This window comes from Vitis riparia, chromosome 19 (assembly GCF_004353265.1).
Source record: "Vitis riparia cultivar Riparia Gloire de Montpellier isolate 1030 chromosome 19, EGFV_Vit.rip_1.0, whole genome shotgun sequence".
Classification (NCBI taxonomy): Eukaryota; Viridiplantae; Streptophyta; class Magnoliopsida; order Vitales; family Vitaceae; genus Vitis; species Vitis riparia.
The window spans coordinates 23683370-23704198 of NC_048449.1; the positions used below are offsets into that span (position 1 = coordinate 23683370).

Consider the following 20829-nt stretch of genomic DNA (forward strand, 5'->3'; position numbering starts at 1 on the left):
TTTTCCCTTTTCTTTATTTCTTATCCTTTTTTTTTTTTTTTTACGTCTTTCAAGATCCAAAAGCAACAGTGTATCAAAATCGTAAATCAATGGATATATAGTAATATATTTACATTAATTACAAGAAACTTCAATGGTGTTTGTTTTTTTATTAAATAAGAAAAGTTAAAATATTTTATTTCTTTTATTTAGTTAAAATAATTTATTGATATCAATTAATATAATTAAAACGAACTTCTTATTCATAAGTTCAATCTATATCAACAGATTACTATTAATGAAAAAAAATCAAATATTTTAACTTTTTCTATTTAATAAAAAAAACAAATATTACTTTCTATATGTGGGTTAGAAATGTATTAAAAAAGAAAAAATATTAAGAAAAATAATTTCTTTATGATTGGTTGTAAATTGAAAAAAAAATCAAATATAATTAAATTAATAAGAAACTAATATATTTTAAAATTATTTAATTTTATATAAACAAATTTAAAATAAATAAAACCAATTTAAAATAACATATAAAAAATAATTTATTGACTTTAAATTTATTTTTTATTTTCATTCACTTTTTCTTTCCTTCTATTTTTTCTACCTCTTTACTTTTTTTTTTTTTTTTTGATATTTTCTCTCAATTTTTTCCAAACTAAAAAATAGTCATAATTTTTTTGTTTTCCAAATTTGCCTAATTATGATCCAATATTGTGAAAGCAAAATTTGCATATGGTGGGTGGATAACATATGAGCTTCACTAGTTACTTCATCCACATATAAAAATTATTAAAAAAATTAATTGAATATGACTTATCAATTTTGTGGAAATGAATAGCTGAATTGACGATCCAACAAGGGTATTAGAAGGATATGGAAATTTCTAATAAACATCCTTCATTTTTCATAATATTACGAGCATGCCACTAAATTGTCCAGAAGTAAATTCAACATAAAATTCCCAAAAAAAAAAAACAAAAAGGTCAATCAGTATTGGAACTACAAGACCCTGTGCCTGTCCCAAAACTAAGAAAAACTAAGCCTAACCTTGGACTGAAGGCAGCAATGCTCTTTCTTCTACTTTGAATTGCTCCCATCTACTTTGAATTGCTCCCATCAAGTGCTGGAAGAGACCCGGAAAGAACCTCAGCTGCCAACTCCAACTCCTCTTCTGTTATGATCAATGGAGGCACCAGCCTCACAACATTCCCCTTTCCAGAGGTGAGCACCAGGAGGCCAGCTTCTTGACAGGCAACCACCAGCGGCGAGGCCTGGACGTCAAGCTCAATCCCAACAATGAGCCCAAGCCCACGTACTTCTTTCACATGTGGGTTATGTCCCAACTTCTGGGTTAAAATTTGCTTCAGGTATTGGCCCTTCTTGGCGACGCTGGCCAAGAAGCTGGGTTCTGAGATTTTTTCAAGGACAGCAAGAGCAGCGTTGCAGACAAGGGGGCTGCCAGCAAAGTGCTTCCATGGTCACCAAAGTTTATGGCAGAAGCAACTCGTTCGGTGACCAGTACAGCACCGATAGGTAGGCCTCCAGCAAGAGGCTTGGCAAGTGTCATTATGTCAGGGAATACACCATAGGACTCATGAGCCCAGAGGTGCCCAGTTCGGCCTAGACCACATTGAACCTATAGAACATGATCAAGATAGGAAAATTGAACAAATAATTAAGGACAAAAAGTAGGAATTTGGTTTAAAACAGAAGGCTGTTGGAGCTACAAACAAAATGAAACAGATTATTCACACAGAATAAATCTCAAATGCAGTCTCATCACCTTTGGACACTTCTGCTTTTCAAAGACGGAATCCTCTTACCATTTTTCATTCTAGTTGGGATTCAGCAAACAATGTAGTGTGCTTTTATGTATTAATTCCCTAACTGCATGATAAATGGAAACTGGATTCTGACAACAGCTTGTTTTTTATTTCAATTCATATTGGTTTGGGAATTGGAGTTTGGAAGAAGAAAACACCTTCACCTCACTCATTTAAACATAAAAGCAATAATGGCGATTTAGGGATCCATCTATAGAATTCCTATCTTTTTTGTATCTTTTCATGCAGCAAGTATTTTAATTTTTCTTTTTTCCTTTTTAATTTCTTATGGGGTTGGGAGTGCAAACAATTCTTCCTAGTCTACACATCATCCAATATCTTCTGGAAAACATTATTCATTAACCAAGTAGTGAAGCAGAAAGTTTCTATCTGAAATGAGTTGAGGCCTAGCAGTTAAGTGGACATCTAAAGAAGGTAAACCAAGAGACACCAGATTGAGGCAAATACCCAATATGCGCACCAAACGTAAAATCTATGAAATCAAATCTAAGGGGATTGAAAAATGACTTTCACAGATATTGTTTTCTGATATAATACAGTAAGTTTTAGGAAAATCTGACCATAAAATAAAATCCTTGCATGCATGTACTGAAAAAATTATCTGCAATTTGGCTGTTTCCAATCAAGCAATATAGGTAACATGATTGAACATATAGGATCAGTTTGAGCAACTATATTTCATCACTGAATGTTTATTACCTCATCGAAAACAAGGAGAACCCAGCATCATCACAAGCACTTCGCAGAAATTGTAAAAATTCCTTTGTTGCACTGTATATACCCCTTCTCCCTGGATGGGTTCCACAAACACTGCTGCGGTTTGCCTTTCTGATCAGCTCTTTTGTAGCTTCTATATTTCCATACTCTACAAAAGTGACTCCAGGCATAACAGGTTCAAAAGGTGATCGATAATGCTCCTTGCTGGTCAGAGCAAGAGCACCCATGGTCCTCCCATGGAAGCTATTTGTAAAAGCTATGAAATCCGTGGGAGGCTCCTTTGCATCCGGATGTGAGTGCCGCTGAACTTCCTTGCAAATTTTATGGCAGCTTCATTTGCTTCTGTTCCAGAATTTGAGAAAAACACACGATCAGAAAAGAACAAGCCACTAGACACTTGGCAAGCTCCACCTGCAGCAAAATCATAACTGCTTAACAAACAGAGGAAAGGTTTCGTGCACCAAATTAAGAAAAAGGCCTCACAGCAAATGAAAAAAGAGGAGTTGAATATTATGTTACAGAGGAAAGGTTTTATCGTTGATATAGCTGTTACTTGCAACGAATATGTTTCCTGCTATAGTTTCAGTAACGAACCATTTTTGCTATTATAAGTTTTGACTTTTCAATATGATGAAACAAGACAAGTTATTTTGAACTGCACAAGGCAAACACTTTTAGAAATATTCCAATGGCTTTTGGATCTAGAGTGACATGATAAAGGGAAGGAAATTTGTATAAAATAAAGTTCTCTCCTTCTGCTATTAACATAGGCTTTGCCACCTAATTGACTGTAGTAAGCCAAATTTCTTCATGGGGAGGGTCTCAAATACCTTGGATCTGATTGAATTAGTTAATAAAGCCCCACTATTTCGGCTAATAATAACTCGATGGTGTTGCCAGTATTTTGGGTATTCAGTTAGAATTTTTAAATAAACAAATAAAGAAAATCAATGCATCACAATAGTGCACTTTACCAGGCATTGACAAAATAAATGATCACAAGTTGTTCTTTTGTTTATATAATTATGATTAGGATGACTTATGCACCCCTATCTTAGCAAACTTTACAGGGCAAAGTACTGAACATAATCAGGACTGGACAACACTTTTTCATGGAACGCACTTATGTCCTTGAGCACTCTAGGACGCCAAATTATGAACATAAGGAACCTAAATCTCTTGCAATCACCCATCACTAGTTTTCCACATCAATTCGCTCATCTATGTGCTCATCATTAGAATCACCCAGACAATTACTCTTACACAGGGATTTCTATTGTGGGACAGTTTTAGCAACTAAAACTCGAGCCACTCTGAATCAGTCAAATTCTGCAGGTTGTTAGTGTGTGCTGTGGAAGTGTATGGCAGTTCAAATTTATGCATTTTCTTTTTCTGGAAATCACAATGCTTTCTGTGAGAAGCCTGAACCAAACATCAACCTAGCTCAAGCTCTTTCCATAGAAACTAGAAAGGACAATCCATATATAGCTGATTACTTCCAGACTTGCCAGGCTGCTCTGGTATGTTGTTCCCTGACTTCCCAGTGTCCTTGGCAGCAGGACCCAGTTTTTTTTCTCTTCTACCTTCTTTCTGTAGGTATGCCACTAAAAAGGGTACAACAATTGGGGTTCCTTTTCCATAGTGTTCTGATAATTTTTTTGAACCAGGCCCAACCCTAAATTAAAAAAACATCAGCTCAAGCTTTCCCATTTTGATTCACATTTTTTCATGGCCTTTTCCATGGTGTTATTACAGCAGTCCTTCTATATCAAACAGGCTTTTTACCTCTCTTGTCTAGACTCTTTCCTACCATGCAATGTGTGTGTGGGAAGAGGAGAAGAGAATTTTAGTGCTACATCACTGGTTTAATAATAATATTGACAACTGAATGGGTACTCTAGTTTGGCAAGGGAAGAACATACTAGGGAGGAATTATCTAAATAGCACATCAACTCCCTAAAACCAATGTCTCTTCCCAAACACAAGCATAGCCTACAAGTGATGATAAATAGATGAGGTATACGTATGCTCATTGCCACTTCATCAGTCAAAGAAACATCAAGAAGTAGACTGTATGTTTTATTACTGAGGAAGACCTGCCTGATATTTGATTTAGCTATCATAACAAGCATAAAATACCATCTATTAATAAACATTACGAGAATCTGGAGTTACATCCCAAAATGCACACAGGGTGTGGAGAGATTTGAATTATAAAGCTTTTATGATAACTAGTGCATGATGTTCCATATATGTAACATTGGTGAAGTTCAATAATTCATTTTTTCTAGCCCTGGTAATTCTCTACTCTTTGGCAGTAATCCCTATACAAAGTTGGAATAAGAGGCATTTCTCAATTCTCTACACGCATATGTACAAAATACACAAATAAATCACAGTGCACTCGTATAGTAATAGTTGATGCAGAAGATGTACATGATAAACCTACAAATGTGATTTTCTCTCAGGAAGTTTAGATGATCCAAGGAAATTACACAATGCCTATTTTGCTGGAAAAAATATATGAAGGCACAAGTCCATTGTTACAAATGAGAGTATCCAGAAACAAAAAACACGATGAAAGGAAAATCTAAGTAGCTTCTTTTCTGAAAATCCTAAAAAAAAAACGATTCTATACATCATTAGAAACACAAGGAAAAAAAAAAAAAGGGGGAATTTGAAAATGTAACTAGAAACAAAATATTTTGTGTCAAATGCTACATGAAGAAACAAAAAAAAATGTTTTCATTTCCAAATAAGGCACAAATGCCCTTAAACCTGAGAAAATGTAGAAAAACAAAGTAAAAAGTCATTTTTGGATCTCAAATTACCTATTATTTGAGGTCTAGGAAAGGAAAACCTCCTGACTCACAACTGTAATAGAATCATTTGGGTCTGTCAAAGTAGTTCTTCATTTTCCAGAAACCAAAACATAAGATTAAAAAACTCAAAGAACCCATTTTCTTTTCTTTTCCTCAATTTTCCAAGCAACCAAACAAAGTATTAAGGAAACATATCAACAACAAAAATCAAGAGAAGCATTAACCTGAGGGATTGAGTAGTAGATATTGCTGACGTGGGTCAGCGTGTTTGCCTGTTCAATGACGGCTTTCAACCAAGTTGGGTCACCATGTCCAAGTGAATTCACTGCAATCCCTGAACTCATATCCAAATACTCTCGTCCTTCAGCATCATACAATTTGCATCCTTTGCCACTCACAAGTACAATTGGAGTTCTTGCATATGTTCCCACAATAACTCTCCCTTCCGTCTCCATGACATCCTTGCTCTCCCCAAACCCTAATTTCCCTAAATTTGCAGACTTTGGCGCTTTAACCTCCACATTAAGGCATGCAGAGACGACTCTCTGACCATTGACCTGAACTAATGTTCGTCCTCCCTCTAGCTTGAACACCCGATGAACAGTGTTTGCTTGAGAAACTGAACTGTTGGGAAAGACATGCATGCAGCTCATCCTATTTTGCAATCTTTGAGATTTTCCCTTTCACTCTGCTTTCCTGCCAAAAAATGAAGGAAAAGGAGATATATTAAGATCTTGAATTTATTGGGATCCAAAAAATGCAAAACCTACACCAACCCGGCCTATGTATTTCATTTTCTGTAAAACAAAGAGCAAAAACATACAATTAACAATCCATTTCTCATTTTCTCTCTGATTCACCAAGCACTCATTTTGCATAGATTTTTAGTTTACAATTAGAAATTCACATTAAAAAAGCCGCAGAACCATTTTCTTTAATGAGAAAATACAGGAAAAGGAAAGTAAACTAAGATTTGGAGTCTCATGTTGTTTATCACTGAACACAATGTAAGAAAAGCAAGAAAAACAATTGGAAAAGGAAGCTAAACTAAGATTTGGAGTCTCATGTTGTTTATCACTGAACACAATGTAAGAAAAACAATTGGAAAAGGAAGCTAAACTAAGATTTGGAGTCTTATGTTTTTTATCACTTAAACATAATGTAAGAAAAGAAATTAAACACAGTTCAGACATTCTTTCTCACACATGGAGAGCGGCTGGAACACATGACCTCCTGCCAAACCAAGCTCTAATACCATGTTCAATTACCAATTTTCTTAAAAGTTTAAGCTTGTAGGATTTGGGTTCACAATGTATATCATGTTCTTTAACACTATCCAAGACAAATGACCCAATGCAAAGTTCATTTTAACTCCGCTGGCTGCTGAGGATATGCAGGAAAAAGAAATTAAACACAGTTCAGACATTCTTTCTCACACATGGAGAGCGGCTGGAACACATGACCTCCTGCCAAACCAAGCTCTAATACCATGTTCAATTACCAATTTTCTTAAAAGTTTAAGCTTGCAGGATTTGGGTTCACAATGTATATCATGTTCTTTAACACTATCCAAGACAAATGACCCAATGCAAAGTTCATTTTAACTCCGCTGGTTGCTGAGGATATGCAGGAAAATAAAGCCCATAAAAAAGCTCCATTGAACTGAGCCCAAATACAGCTGTTCAATTTAGTGGTGAAAATGTCCTTTTTATTTTAATTGGTTATGCGTTGGAAATGAAAATAGCTTGAAACATAAAATCATATAACATGTATTATTTTCTTTTCTTTTTCCTCTCTCTGAGCAACCAAATAGACAATTATTTTCTTTAATTCACCTAATTAAGCTTAGAGATTCTCATTGTAACTCTGACCCATCAAAGGAAACCTTACTTTTGCACATATTTTTAGTTTTCAAATACAAATTAATGTTAAAATCAGCTGCAGAACAGTGTTTGGTTGCCGAGAAAATGCAGGAAAACCAAAATAAACTAAATTTGCAGTCTTGCTATTTCACTGCCTGAATCCTGATAAAAACGAAAGCAACCTCTCAGCTAACCATAATGCAAGAAAATCAACTCAATGAAAACTTTAATTTAACCCCATTTGGATGCTGAGAAAACGCAGGAAAAAAGTACCCCCTCAAAAAAAAAAAAAAAAAAACCTCCATTGAACTGAGCATTCATGTGGGTTTTTTCTTTTCTTTTCTTTTCTTTTCTTTTCTTTTTTTCCTTCTCAGCATGAAGTATGAGAAAATCAGGAAATGTTCCATTTTCTTTTATTTTTCTCAGGTTTTTCAGCCACCAAACAGATGGAAAAGAAAAAAAGAGAGGAATTTTTACCTTTCAATCTTCTGAATGAATTCTACCGCTCAAGGGACAGAGGCTTCTCACCTCAGCTATGATGCTCTGGCAAAAAGAGGAAGATATTTTCAACTGCTGAAGGAGCAACGGAGCATGCACATGGAGTTCGATATGTTTGGCGGCTGGGATATTCTTTTCTCTTCTCTCTTCTCCTTTTCCTTTTATGACAAAACGTTATTAGAAAGAGTCCATCAATGCTCGCTAGAATATCTTTTATTGGCTTTCTATAGATTTTTTTTTTTTTTTAATGATCCTAATGTATATTGAATTAAAATTTATTAATTTTTTAAAGCTTGGTTAATAAAAGAATTTAATTTTTATTTAAATTATTAAATTTAATTTACATTTGCATAAACTTTTTATTTTTTATTTTTAAAATTTTAAAATAATAATAATGATTTACATTGAAAAATTAATGATTTTAAAAATTATTTATAAAAATTTTACTTCATCAAATTTAAAAAGTTTTAAAAATAATTTTTAAAGATATATAATAAAACTATATTTTTATAGAAGTTTTTAAATTTAAAAACAAAAATAACAAGTATGTCCCTTATTAATATTAAATAATAAATTTGTTTATTTATATAATCCAAAACAAAATTTTTATGTTGTGTTTTTGCTTTTTTAAAATAAAAAAACATGAAAATGCATTTATTATCAATTAGTTATTAAATAGGTTTTCAAGAATTATTTTGGAAATATATTTTACTTGTTTTTTAGAAATTATTTAAAAAAAACCGAAAATAATGTATCATAGATAAAAGTTATTTTTAAAAAAAATTAAAAATACGAAAAAGGTTAAAAGCATTACAAATTTTCAAACTGATTTTTACTCGGGAAAACATGTTAAAATTGTTTCTAAAAATAATTTTTAAAAACAATTATAGTCTTTTTATTATTATTATTATTCAATTATCGATTTTGTTAATATATCTACAATCAAATTAATAGAAATGAAGTAGATATGTATATTGATGGTTAAATTTTACAAAATGTTCAATTATATTAGATAAAAATTTGGAAAAATATTAGTGAGACAGAAATTGATTGAATTTTATGAGAATATTGAATAAATGGTTTCGGTGAGATAAAAGTTGATCAAAATTTATTAAAGTGTTAAGAAAAACTCTAAAAAAGAATGATATTATGATAGGTCCGATCGTCGGTTCAAACGATTTGAAACCGGTCCGTTAGATAGACAATTCAAAAGGGGGAACTTGACCGAAAAGGCCATCGGTAGACAGTCTGGTCGGGTCGGCCGATTCGAGTTTCAAAACACTGACTTAAGTTATACGAAGTAGTTTTATTAGAAAAATTGAGATAAAGTCATGTCTTTCGGCCCATTTTGATATTATTCAAAGTTTAGAGGCCCATTTTCTTAACATTCTGAGCCCAATAGCCCAAACTAAAAGACAATCCCTCCCTAGCGTGGGTGTCTTCTTCTCGAATCCCAGTTGATAATGAAGCAGAGACTACCGCTCCAGTCATGAGACCGGAGCACCGGAGCTCAATCCTGAGCTGGTCTTGCAACTCCTGGGAGGAGACCCACAAAATTCAACGTTGTTCCTTTCCGAAACCTCCGCTTCATTCTTGGATTCACCAAAGCCTGGCAACACTCCAGAAGAAAATTATTTCACGAAAGGTTCAACTTCTCAAGTTATAGAAATCAAAATCAAAATCAAAATCGAACCCAGAAATCAAAACCACCCAAATTATAGAAATCGACACCTCTTTCGGTGCTGTGGCAGATGGGTTGCAGAAATTGGGAGTTTTCTAGTGCGATCTAATGAATATTCCAATGCGAAAATGACCAATTTTTCTCAAGATTCAACCTGGCGAAACTCTCCAAAATCTACCCAGAAATCAAATTGTTCCCAAGATCATCAAGCACTGTGAGTCTTCAAAACTGGTGACAAACTCCGGAAACGACCCTGAAAACCAGCAATGGGGGAACCCATGCATGGTGACTTCAACCCCGTGGATGGAGGCGGGACAGAGGCTGCGATCTTACGAGGCCAGCATCATCCATTGAGCCAGCGAACGACGTCGGGAAAGGTGGCTTCGGTGATGCTGCCAAGGAGGTGGTGTTGAGTTCATCAAAGGGCTAAAACGGAAATATCCAAGGATAATTGTTTTCAGTTTGCTTGGTGGGTTTATTTTTGTTATTGGACCCTTGATCCGAAATCTGCAAAAATTGGGTTACCATATTTTCAATGGTTTTAAAATTGGTTCTGTTTATATAATTTTTTAAAACAATTTTTTAATTATTAAATTTGTCATTTTCAATACATTGACTATTATTTTAAGATCTATTTAGATTTAAATGTATTTAAGAATATGAAACAAATTATTTTTTAATTTATAAATATTTATGATTTTGTTTTTAAATTAATATGTAAGAAACTAAATTGAATTGATGATTTCCTATTAAATCAAGTTTTATATCATATTGAACTACTAATTTTTTTAAAAGTATAAATTTATAGAATTTGGACTTAATATACAGATCATGCTCCTTGATAATGTTTACAAGTGATGTTATAATTTTTTATTAATCTTATATGTTTCCAGCGACTCCTAAACTTAATAGTAACTTTTTTTTTAAATCTCCTATAATTAAGTTGTGGTTGCTTAAGGCTAGTATTATACTCAGATTTAGTGATGGTCCAAATGAAGACTTTATGGCCAAAAACAAAAGATAAAGTCATTGAATAGTAACATGAATCTTCAAAATCAAAGTTGTTATTCAAAGATCATACAAGAAATTTATAAGCATCATCTATGAACTGATGCCAGAAACAATAAAAATAATGCATACAAAACATATAAGTATCGAGAGTGTTAAAGAAACATAATATGTATATTGAATCAAAATACTATAAACTTAAACTTTTAGAAAAATTGGTTGTTCAACATGATATTAGAACTTAGTTTGGTGAGAAGTCATGAGTTTGAGCCATCTTACCATAATTTGCATGTTTGTTTCCCTTATTTATTTCCACTTGCGAGTATGAGCTTGTACTTTCAATTCTTTGGCATCTCTCTCTCCCAATTTGCAATTCTAAGGTGTCTCTTCACTTGCTGAGTATAGAGTCACACATGAGGAAAGTGACCATGATGAGGAATCACAAGTTTTTCTTAATAGGAATTTTTTTTTTTTTGGAGTCATTTTCTACAAATTCTTTCCACCTTCCCTTTCATCATATGGCAAATCAATCCTTTAGAATTCTACTATTATAGATCAAGTGGAATATTACTATGTATAGACAAGATTAATCTAGATACATGGGGCCATAGGACCACAAATGAACTAAATTACATAAACTAGTTAGGATAATATTGATACTTTTGAGTCATTATTATTTTTTGCTTTTGTAAAGTGAAATTACCATCAACAATTAGGAAACCATGAAATCTAAAACTCACAAGAAAATTTCAACTGAAAAACCACTATAAGAAGAATTAAGTAATGAACAAAAAATGGAATCAAATATATAAGGAAAGGCAAGTGTTTCTGTTCTGTATATGGCTTCATTGCAAGTCCCTCCCATAGCATGAAGCAGTACCATGAAGCAAATTCATATAAGCTAATGGACAAGGATTTTCCTATCCCCTAGAAGCCATCAAGCTGTAGATTACAATGATATTTGTTTTTAGATTGAATAGAAATTTACTTTTTCTATTAAATTAAAGTAATAATATTAACCAAAATAATTAAAACTAACTTATTATCAATAAATTTAATTTAATTATATTGATTGACATCAATAAATTACTTTTTAGCATAAAATTTTAACTTTTTCTATTCAGCCAAAAAATAAATTCCACCTCTCTCTCTCTATCTATATATATATATGTGAAAATAGTTGAAGGAAATATGTTTCAAGCCCATTATAGATGATAAGGAGGTCTATGTTATGTCTCAATATTTCATGTTACATGTCTACTAGTCAACATGAAACTTTATTTTTCATGGATGATGAGCACTTAGGTGAAAACCCTCCAAAACTCTTAATCAGAGTTTCTCTATAATTCTGAAGGCAGCCACAGTTAGTATATCAAAGACCTTCAGATCATAGTAAACATTAGGCGGCACATAAGTCTCGTTTGAACTCACAAACTCATATCGGCATGTGCCTTGATATAGCGCTGCTTCGCGCAAGGACAGTTCAGCGCTATCATAGCTGCCATTCTTTAGCTCCAAAGCTGCTGAATTGAGCGCCGTCTTTGCATCAGAACAGTGCAGGAAGCAATGTTCATAGGCTGATTTTGTGGCATTGTGTTCAGGATTAGAAGCTAAATTCGACATGTTGCTTGCCAAGTAGCTAGAGTGGCTCATCAAACAGTCGATGATGATGTTGGCAATCCCTACCGCATCGGCTTTCCCCGAACGCTCGTCAGATTTTACACACTGCATGCATACTACTGGTACCTCAGCAGTGTGGCATGCACTTTCAATTAGTTTGTCTCCTGCCTCTACGGGCTTGAGTGTTTGGCCAAAGAAGAGAGGGGATGAAAGAGTGAGAAGAAAAAGAAGAATTACAGAAGCCATGGATGATAGCTGAAGTGTTGGTGTAGTTGTTTAGCATTCTCTTAGCACTTATATACAAGATGAAATCTCTCATTATTAATTGCTTTGGTGCAGTTACAGAATAGAATTTGCTATATGATAAATGCAATTGTTATTTATTACGTATCTTCTACAATTGACTTCCTTTACTCTTGTATTTGTTAGTTCTGTGATAAGGAGAAGACATTAATAATAATAATTATAATAATAAGAAATGATTAATTCTAGGTATTTTTAATTAGCTCAGTCAGATTTAATTTAAGGGCTGAATCTGTAAGTCTTGATTATGAACCGATAAATGAGATCTTTATTTTATTGATTGAGAAGGTTATGTTTGGTTTTCGAGAAATTTGAAGGAAAATGTAAGGAAAAGAAAATAGAAGGAAAAGTGGAAAGAAAAAAAATGATTCAAAGTTGATAAATTATTTTTATATGTTTCTTTAAACTTATTTTTCTTTATTATATAAAGATTAAATAATTTTAAAATACATAAATTTTTAACTAATTTTAATTATATTTATTTTCTTTCGTATTTCTCATGGTGAAACCAATCATGAGAAAACTATTTTTATTAACATTTTTCTCCTTTGCACTTTTTGAGAACCACACATAGCCCAAAGGTTGCTTCAAGTAAACTATTTGTGTAAAATTCTAGAATCAATCATCCTAATTAATAACTCGATCGATCAACTAATTACGATATCGTCAAAATTATTAGGTTTCTTCTGCACTTCACTACCCAGTTGTCATCCTCAGTATTTTTGCTTATCCCATTGTCATTAAATGCAAGAAAAATGGTAAAAGGAACAAAATAAGTTCAAGATATGTTATCCTCAATCTTCCTAAGTTCCATTTTGGCATGACTTTCTAGTTCAAGAAAGTTTTTTTTTTCCATAGTAATTATCAAGATGGTTCATTGAATTAGTAGGACCTCTTTTTATATGTCATGATTTAGATTTTTTGCAAAAGATAGATATTATGGGAAAAGATTTGTTTTAACTCAAAAAATAAAAATAAAAATAAAAATAACTAGTTCCTTACTAAAATACTTAACAAAGTACAAGAGATAAAGGCTTAGGGCTTGTTTGGTAACTATTTGCAAAAACAGTTTTTAAAAATAATTTTTGAAAATAATTTTTAAAAATTATTCTATAATGTTTGTAGAACAAAAATCTATTTGAAAACTTGAAATGTATTTAACATGTTTTTAATACTTTTAAAAATAAATTTTATTTTTAGTTCTTTATTTTTAATCATTTTACATATTTGTATAATTATTTATTAAAATAGTCATTAGAAAAAAAGTAAAAACAATTAAAAGATGTTTTCTAGAAATACCATGTTTTCTATTCTTAAGAATGAAAAACAGAAAACGGTTTTTAATTATCAAATATATTTTCCTTATTTTTTTATTTTAGAGAGTAGAAAATTATTTTCAAAAACAATTGCCAAATAAGCTTTTGGAAGCCTTTTTTGGGCTATTATGGTTAAAGATGTTTCTTTAAACAAGATTATTGTAAATGTATTTGAAATTATCTATAAATATGTTCAGGTTAAATATGAGTGTAAAAATCCCCTTTATAGATCTTGTAGTATGAAGTGCTTGGATTGGCCCTTCTCCTCTCTTCTTTATTTTCACTAAATAAAGATATGAATTGAAATGATAAATTTGAAAAAAGTGGCATCTTATCTCATTTTAAAGGTCATTTATATCTTCCTTTTTCAAGTTTAGAATGCTTGTGAAACTTGGACTTCTCTAAAGGGTTTTTCTCACTTTCTTATGAGACTCAAATGATTCCACTGATCATAATAAGCACTTTCTCAACCACCCTACACTACTTTCTTAGACCTCAATGATCCTTACTACCTACTACACAACTTTTTAGAAAATTAAATTATGGGTCTTTACAACATAGGTACAGCACACACATGACTCCCACCAAACACACTTGCTTGTAAGAGATGCTGCAAATTGTGAATTAGGTTAACCAATCTGGCTTTCTGAACAAACGTACAATATATTTTTCTATGATGATGAGAGACTTAAAAACATCCATACCGAGACCTCATTGATCCATCATCACAAATCTAAGCATGGGATGCAAAGCATTAGAGATAGCAACATGCATCCAATAAACCAGCTCTCTATGTGTGAGAAAGATAGGATTTTTACATGCAAAGGAAGGTATTCAAGATCAGAACTTCATATATATGTTATTATCTCATACTTGGGACAGAATAGGAACCCTATGTTTTGGTCTGCAGGAAGTAATCTCTCCCTAGCTGGAGATTCAGCAGCAATCGTAGCAAAGAAATGCCAAAAAGTCGAATTTGAATTTATTAACTTAAGCTGAAAAAAACTAAAAACCTAAACTACAACCATGGAAAAAGAACTAGCCAGTAGAGAACAAAGAAGTCTCTCCTCTGTTGGATGTGCTCCTGCTTCTTCTAGGAGAAGTTCCCCAAAAACTATCAGTTGTTGATTCCTTATAAAGTGGAGTCAGAATCCCCTCTTAAAAGCATTCTAAAGAGACCCAAAATCCATATATACTAAAGACATCTCAAAATCATTGCAAAGTCTGGCCAAATCAGAGCTCAATCGAGTGAGGAAGTATGACAATCTTCCTTCTCAGATGCTTCTCAACTTCCTCCAGTGCTCTCCTATTGTTTCCTCCACGCTTCTAAGATCTTGCCTCCAAGCTCCAGTGATTATCATCCATGACCATTCAACTACGGAGCTTAATGATAAATAATTGTAAAACAAGACTGAAAACTCTAAAAGCTAGCATGAAACCAACCTTCACTGAGGCTAGCATAAATATGGTTGATTGAGGGTTATGCTATAACTAATAAACTTGCTCAAAGATTTATAGCAATATGGATGATAAATAGGAATTTATGGTGTTCGTCGATCAGAGAGGTAAAAAACCACAGGATATAGGGATGCGTACAAATCCACTATGAGGAATTCGAAATTGCAACCTAATCTTATCAAAACTAGAGCTCCATATCAAAGTCATTGATCTTAATTTTTGTACCTTCGGTTGCTCATTGATGTTCTATGTACAAATTAGTTTTAATCAATGATAAAGAGGTTGTCAAAGATATGTGTAATGAGGAAGACAATGTAGAAAATAAGATGGAGTTGGATCAATATTTACGAGAAAGTAACGAGAGAGTTGATGATGATTTTGATATTTTGCATTGGTGGAAGGTCAGTTGTTCTAAACTTAAGGTCCTTACCCAAATTCCTAGGAATGTTTTGACAATTCCTTTCTCCACTTCTAGTTCTGAGTTTGCATTTTGTATGGCCGGTTGAATACCTCATCCATATCATAGTTTATTGTCTCCAAAAAAGAAGGTTGAGATGCTTATTTGTGAACAAAATTAGCTTTGATTTTTACTAATACCCATTAACTTGTGTGAAACAATGGAAGAAATTGAAAATATTAAGCAAGGTATTCTAAATTTAAGACCCATATCCATTTTTGTGAAATTTTCTTAATTATTATATAATTTATGTGTTTTTATTTATATGTATACTTTTTCTTGTTTAGATTTGTCACGTGCATTGGAGGAGCCTATGGTTATTGAAGTTATTTTCATGGTTGTTAATTTTACTCTAATTTATTGTATATTAAATTTAATTCATTGTTATTATTTTATTACATTGGTTTGTGATTGTTAATTTTATTCTAATTTATTATTATTCTAAATTTAATATATTTTTATTTGATTTATTTTATGGTGATGAAGTATGGACAGTTTGGACCTTGCTCATTAGAGTACTTGCTATGGGATGATATTGGAGAAGATCTTGCTATGAAGTTTATATACATCGTTTGTTGCTATGAGATGGAGATTGGAATTTGTGTATTTTTTTTATTTCTATAATTATGTATGTTGAATGGATCATGGATAATGTTGGATTATTATTTCTTTAATACTAGCTTATGCTGGTCTTGGCATTGAATATGATTCTGTGGTTTCAGTTGCCACTTTTAGAGTTGAATCTCATTCTTTAGAAGATCTACAAGGATTGTTGCTAACCCAAGAAAGTCGAATCAAGCAACATTCGATGAACTCTAATGGATCTCAACCAACTATGAACCTTGTTTTTTTCAAACCAACAAAAACGATTCAACAATGGAACTCAAAGGTTTAATTAGGGTGCTTCTCAATCTTACCAAGGAGCACAACAATTTCAAAATAATAGAGGATAGGGTTATGGAGGAGGTCACTCATGGAATGGCAGTTCTAAGCCACAATGCTAGCTTTATGGAAAATTTGGACACATTGTCCAAAAAAGTTACAATTGATTTAACCCAAATTTCTCTAGGTTCACAAATGGGTTAGCCTCTACAAACAACAATGTTAGTAAAAATATAGGTTCAATGACTACAATATTAACTACTCCAAAATTACTCAATAATGATAATTGGTTTCTAGATTTAAGAGCAGCAAATCATGTTACAAATAACCTTAGTAATTTGAACTTTGGTTTTGGTATCAATATAGAAGTAAGATCCACATGGGTAATGGTGCAAATTTGATTGCTTATTCTAGTTTTTCCTCCCTTTGTTATTTTGATTCACCTAGAGCTTTTTCTTTATTTAATATGCTACATGTTCCCCATATCACTTGCAATCTCATTAGTGCTAGTCAATTTTCTAGAGAAATAATGCATTCTTTGAGTTTCATCCATCTATTTGCATTATGAAAGATCTAGCAACGAAAACACCTTTGCTTAAAGGGAAGCTACATGAAGGGCTATATCAGTTCAACATGTTCAAGGCTGAATCATCTTCATCAACTAGTTCACATTAGTTTTCCCCTATTATTCCCAAGGATCACCAAGTCTTAACTCTTGTATCTAGTAGAATAGGAGGTTGTGGTTCAAATTCTCCTATTTCTTCTACTTCTAATTAAAGTGATGATAATGTTAAGTCATCTACTATTTTGAGTTTGTGGCATAGAAAATTAGGACACCCAACTCTCTTTATTGTCAAACAAGCCTTGTCAAATTGTAACTTAAGGTTTTCAATGAATGAGAATGATCATTTTGGTTCTGATTGTCAATTTGGAAAAAGTCACAAATTGCTTTCTCAAATTCTTTGACTATGTATAATGATCCATTACAACCAATAGAATCTGATATTTGGGGTGTTGCTTCATTTACATCTAGGAATGGATTTAGATATTATATTGCTTTGTTGATGTGTATTCAAGGTACACTTGGATCTACTTCTTAAAATCCAAATCTAAAGTTAGCTAAACCATTCTACATTTTAAGGCTCAAGTTGAACTTCTCTTGAATAAAAAGATCAAAACCCTTCAAATTGATTGAGGTGGTAAATTTAGATCACCAACTTCATTTCTACAATCATATGGAGTCACTTATACTTCAGAACAACATGGTATTATAGAAAGGAAACATAGGCAAACTGTAGAGATTGGTTTGACCCTCTTAGCTCAATCTTCTTTACCTTTGAAGTTTGGGGATGATGTTTTTGAAAATATTGTCATCAACAAGGTACCAATATCAGTTCTTCATGGACAGACTCCCTTGGAGAGGCTTTTTCGCACCAAACCTAATTAGTCCTTCTTAAAGGTATTTGGTTATAAATGTTTTTCATACTTGAGACCATATAATTCTCATAAAATGCAATTTTGTTTAGTTACTTGTATGTTTGTTGGATACAATTATAAGTACAAATGATACAATGTTTAGATCTAAGTAGGATCTATATATTTAAGCATGTTACCTTTGATGAAAACATGATTCCATTTGCTTTAACAAATGTTCCTAAATGTTCTACAACCTCTAATCATGTTAATACCAAGTCATGGCTCCCATTATTGACCATAGTTCAGCCTAAAGTCCATCCTAATACCCTTCACACTAAGTCTAGTCATATTTTTCCTTGTTCATTGAAAGAACTTGATCTCTCTACAACTCAAAAGACAAACAAGTTTAGGAACCAGTAACAATTTTACCTTAGTTTAGTTTGAACCATTGAAAAATCAACAACCTACCATAACTTCATTAAGGAATATCTACTCAATGAGGACTAGGTCTAAAGTAGGGATTTATAAACCTAGAGTGTTGCAAACAACTAATTTCCCTTTGTTAAGCCAACTACAATGTAAGGAGCTCTTCAAGGTCCCTATGGAAAGCTGCTATGTAAGAAGAATATGATGTTCTGATTGTCAATGACGCATGGTTTCTAGTTACTTAACCTTCAAACAAGAAAATTGTTGGTTGCAAGTGGATTTTCAAACTTAAGAGATATCTAGATGGTTCTATTACTCGTTACAAGGCACGACTGGTTGCAAAGGGGTATCATCAAAGGCCTAGTCTTGACTTCACAAAGATGTTTAACTTAGTGAGTAAACCAAGCATTGTTTGAGTAGTTTTAATAGTAGGTTTTTCTCAAAATGGGGAGATTCACCAACTAGATGTGAACAATGCATTTCTTAATGGTATTCTTCAAGAAACAATTCTAATGGAGTAACCCCTAGGTTTTGAGAAATCTATAATTTATATTCCATTAGTATACAAGCTTCACAAAGCCCTTCATGGATTAAGAGAAGTTCATTGGGCTTGGTTTGATAAACTCGAGGATTCTCTCTTACATCTTGGTTTTGTGAGTTCTAAGCTTATCAATCTTTATTCCTTAGATTTACTTCTACTTCATGTATTTATCTTTTGGTCTACATGGATGATATCATTATCACTAGAAATGATTCAATTGCGATTTCCACACTAATCTCCCTACTTAATAAGAAGTTTTCACTGAAGGACCTTAGCATTCTTCATCATATTTTGGGAATTAAGGTTCAACATACCGAAAAATGAGGAATCTTATTCTCATAAGAAAATATTTTACTGATGTTTTAAGAAAGGCTAAAATGGTTACAACAAAGGTTTTTCCAACTCTTATTGTTGGTGGTTTGAGGCTCTCAACCCATCAAGGTGAACTTATTCTAGATCCCAAGCTTTATTGGAGTATTGTAGGGGGTTTACAATATGCTACTATCACTAGACTTGAGATCCCTTATAGTGTAAATAAAGTGTCTCAATTTATGCATAATTTGTTGGATTCTCATTGGTAAGTTGTTAAATGAATACTTCGATATCTTAACGACACTCTTCATCATGGTCTTTATCTTCCAAACCTCACATTTGCTTATTCAAGGTTTTTCCAATGCAGATTGGGCATTTGATCCTGATAATAGGAAATCAACTTCAAGCTATTACATATTTCTTAGACAAAATTAGTCACCTAGAGCTCCAAGAAACAACACTCCATCTCTTATTATAGCATTGAAGTAGAGTACCAAAGCCTAACTAATACTACTACTGAAATCGTGTGGCTGCAGGGATTGTTGAAAGAACTATAAGTTCCATAATTTCAAACAGTAGTCTTTTGGTGTGCTGACCTCAACACAGTATCATTAAGTCCTAATCCAATTCAACACTTAGATGAAACACATTAAGGTTGATCTTTACTTTGTTCATGACAATGTTTTGGAGAAAACCTTGGCTATTTAACATGTTCCAACCTATGATCAAACAACAAATATCTTCACAAAGCCTTTCTCATCATCATCATTCTGCAAACTTCATGACAAGCTAAATGTCATCTCTCTCTCTACGTGCTTGTGGAGGAGTGTTAAAAAGCATTCTGAAACTTCTAGAGGGATTTTTATGCCACATGGTGTTGAATAACATGTTGGTTTGTTAAGGTTGTTCTCCCTTTTCGTATAAATCCTTGTAACTTGTACTTAATAAAATAAAAAGAAAAGAAATACTCCTTTGCTCATTTTTATCCTTTGTTTTTCTATATTTCTCTCATAATGCATACTTAACCCTTTCTACTTCCTTGGTTGAGAATGACTTTTGCACTTAATATTATTTTCATCCCTTAAACCTGAAATTAGACTCAAAATAGAAATTAGATCCATAGTTAGAGACTTAGAATCAAATTGAGTTAAGTTGGATGATTTGAGCTTTTTATATTGTATAAATTATGTCATAGTTGTGCAATTGGAGCACATATTTTAGCTCTAATCATAAGGGGTTTGGTTTTTCAATTAAATTATGGTTGGTTTTGGTTTTTAACTACATGTAAACTAATTATGTCAGTTTGATTGAATTTATGTATAAAAATTGACTGAATCAACCTTATTTGCACCTTGGAAGGGATGCAGGGTGCAACAAATAAGGGATGTAGGGAGGATAGCAAAATGTCTCAAGGATTGCCTAATAAAATTTGAGGGATGTAAGACCTTTTATAGGCAGAGTCCAATGAGACTCTTCTATAAAGGTTGAACGACCACAATAGAATAAAATAAAATAAATTGATTAATTTGATTTAATAAAAGCATGTTCTAAATTTCTCATCCAACCTCCCTTGACCCAATCTCTCCTCTAATCAAGTAGACTTAACCCAACTTAGAATGATCAAGTAAAATAGGATTAGAGTTAAAAAAATTAAATAAAAATAATTTGTAAAAGT

General features: G+C 32.6%; 1 protein-coding gene and 1 pseudogene across 1 annotated transcript; both read right to left on the reverse strand.

The window, feature by feature from the left end:
- Window positions 1-854: 854 nt before the first annotated feature.
- On the reverse strand, window positions 855-7871 carry LOC117908653 (annotated as a pseudogene).
- Window positions 7872-11752: 3881 nt separating this feature from the next.
- On the reverse strand, window positions 11753-12289 carry LOC117908355. The gene has a single exon (XM_034821941.1). It carries the CDS (start codon window positions 12287-12289, stop codon window positions 11753-11755), a length of 537 nt encoding a protein of 178 aa, XP_034677832.1.
- Between the last annotated feature and the right edge of the window lie 8540 nt (window positions 12290-20829).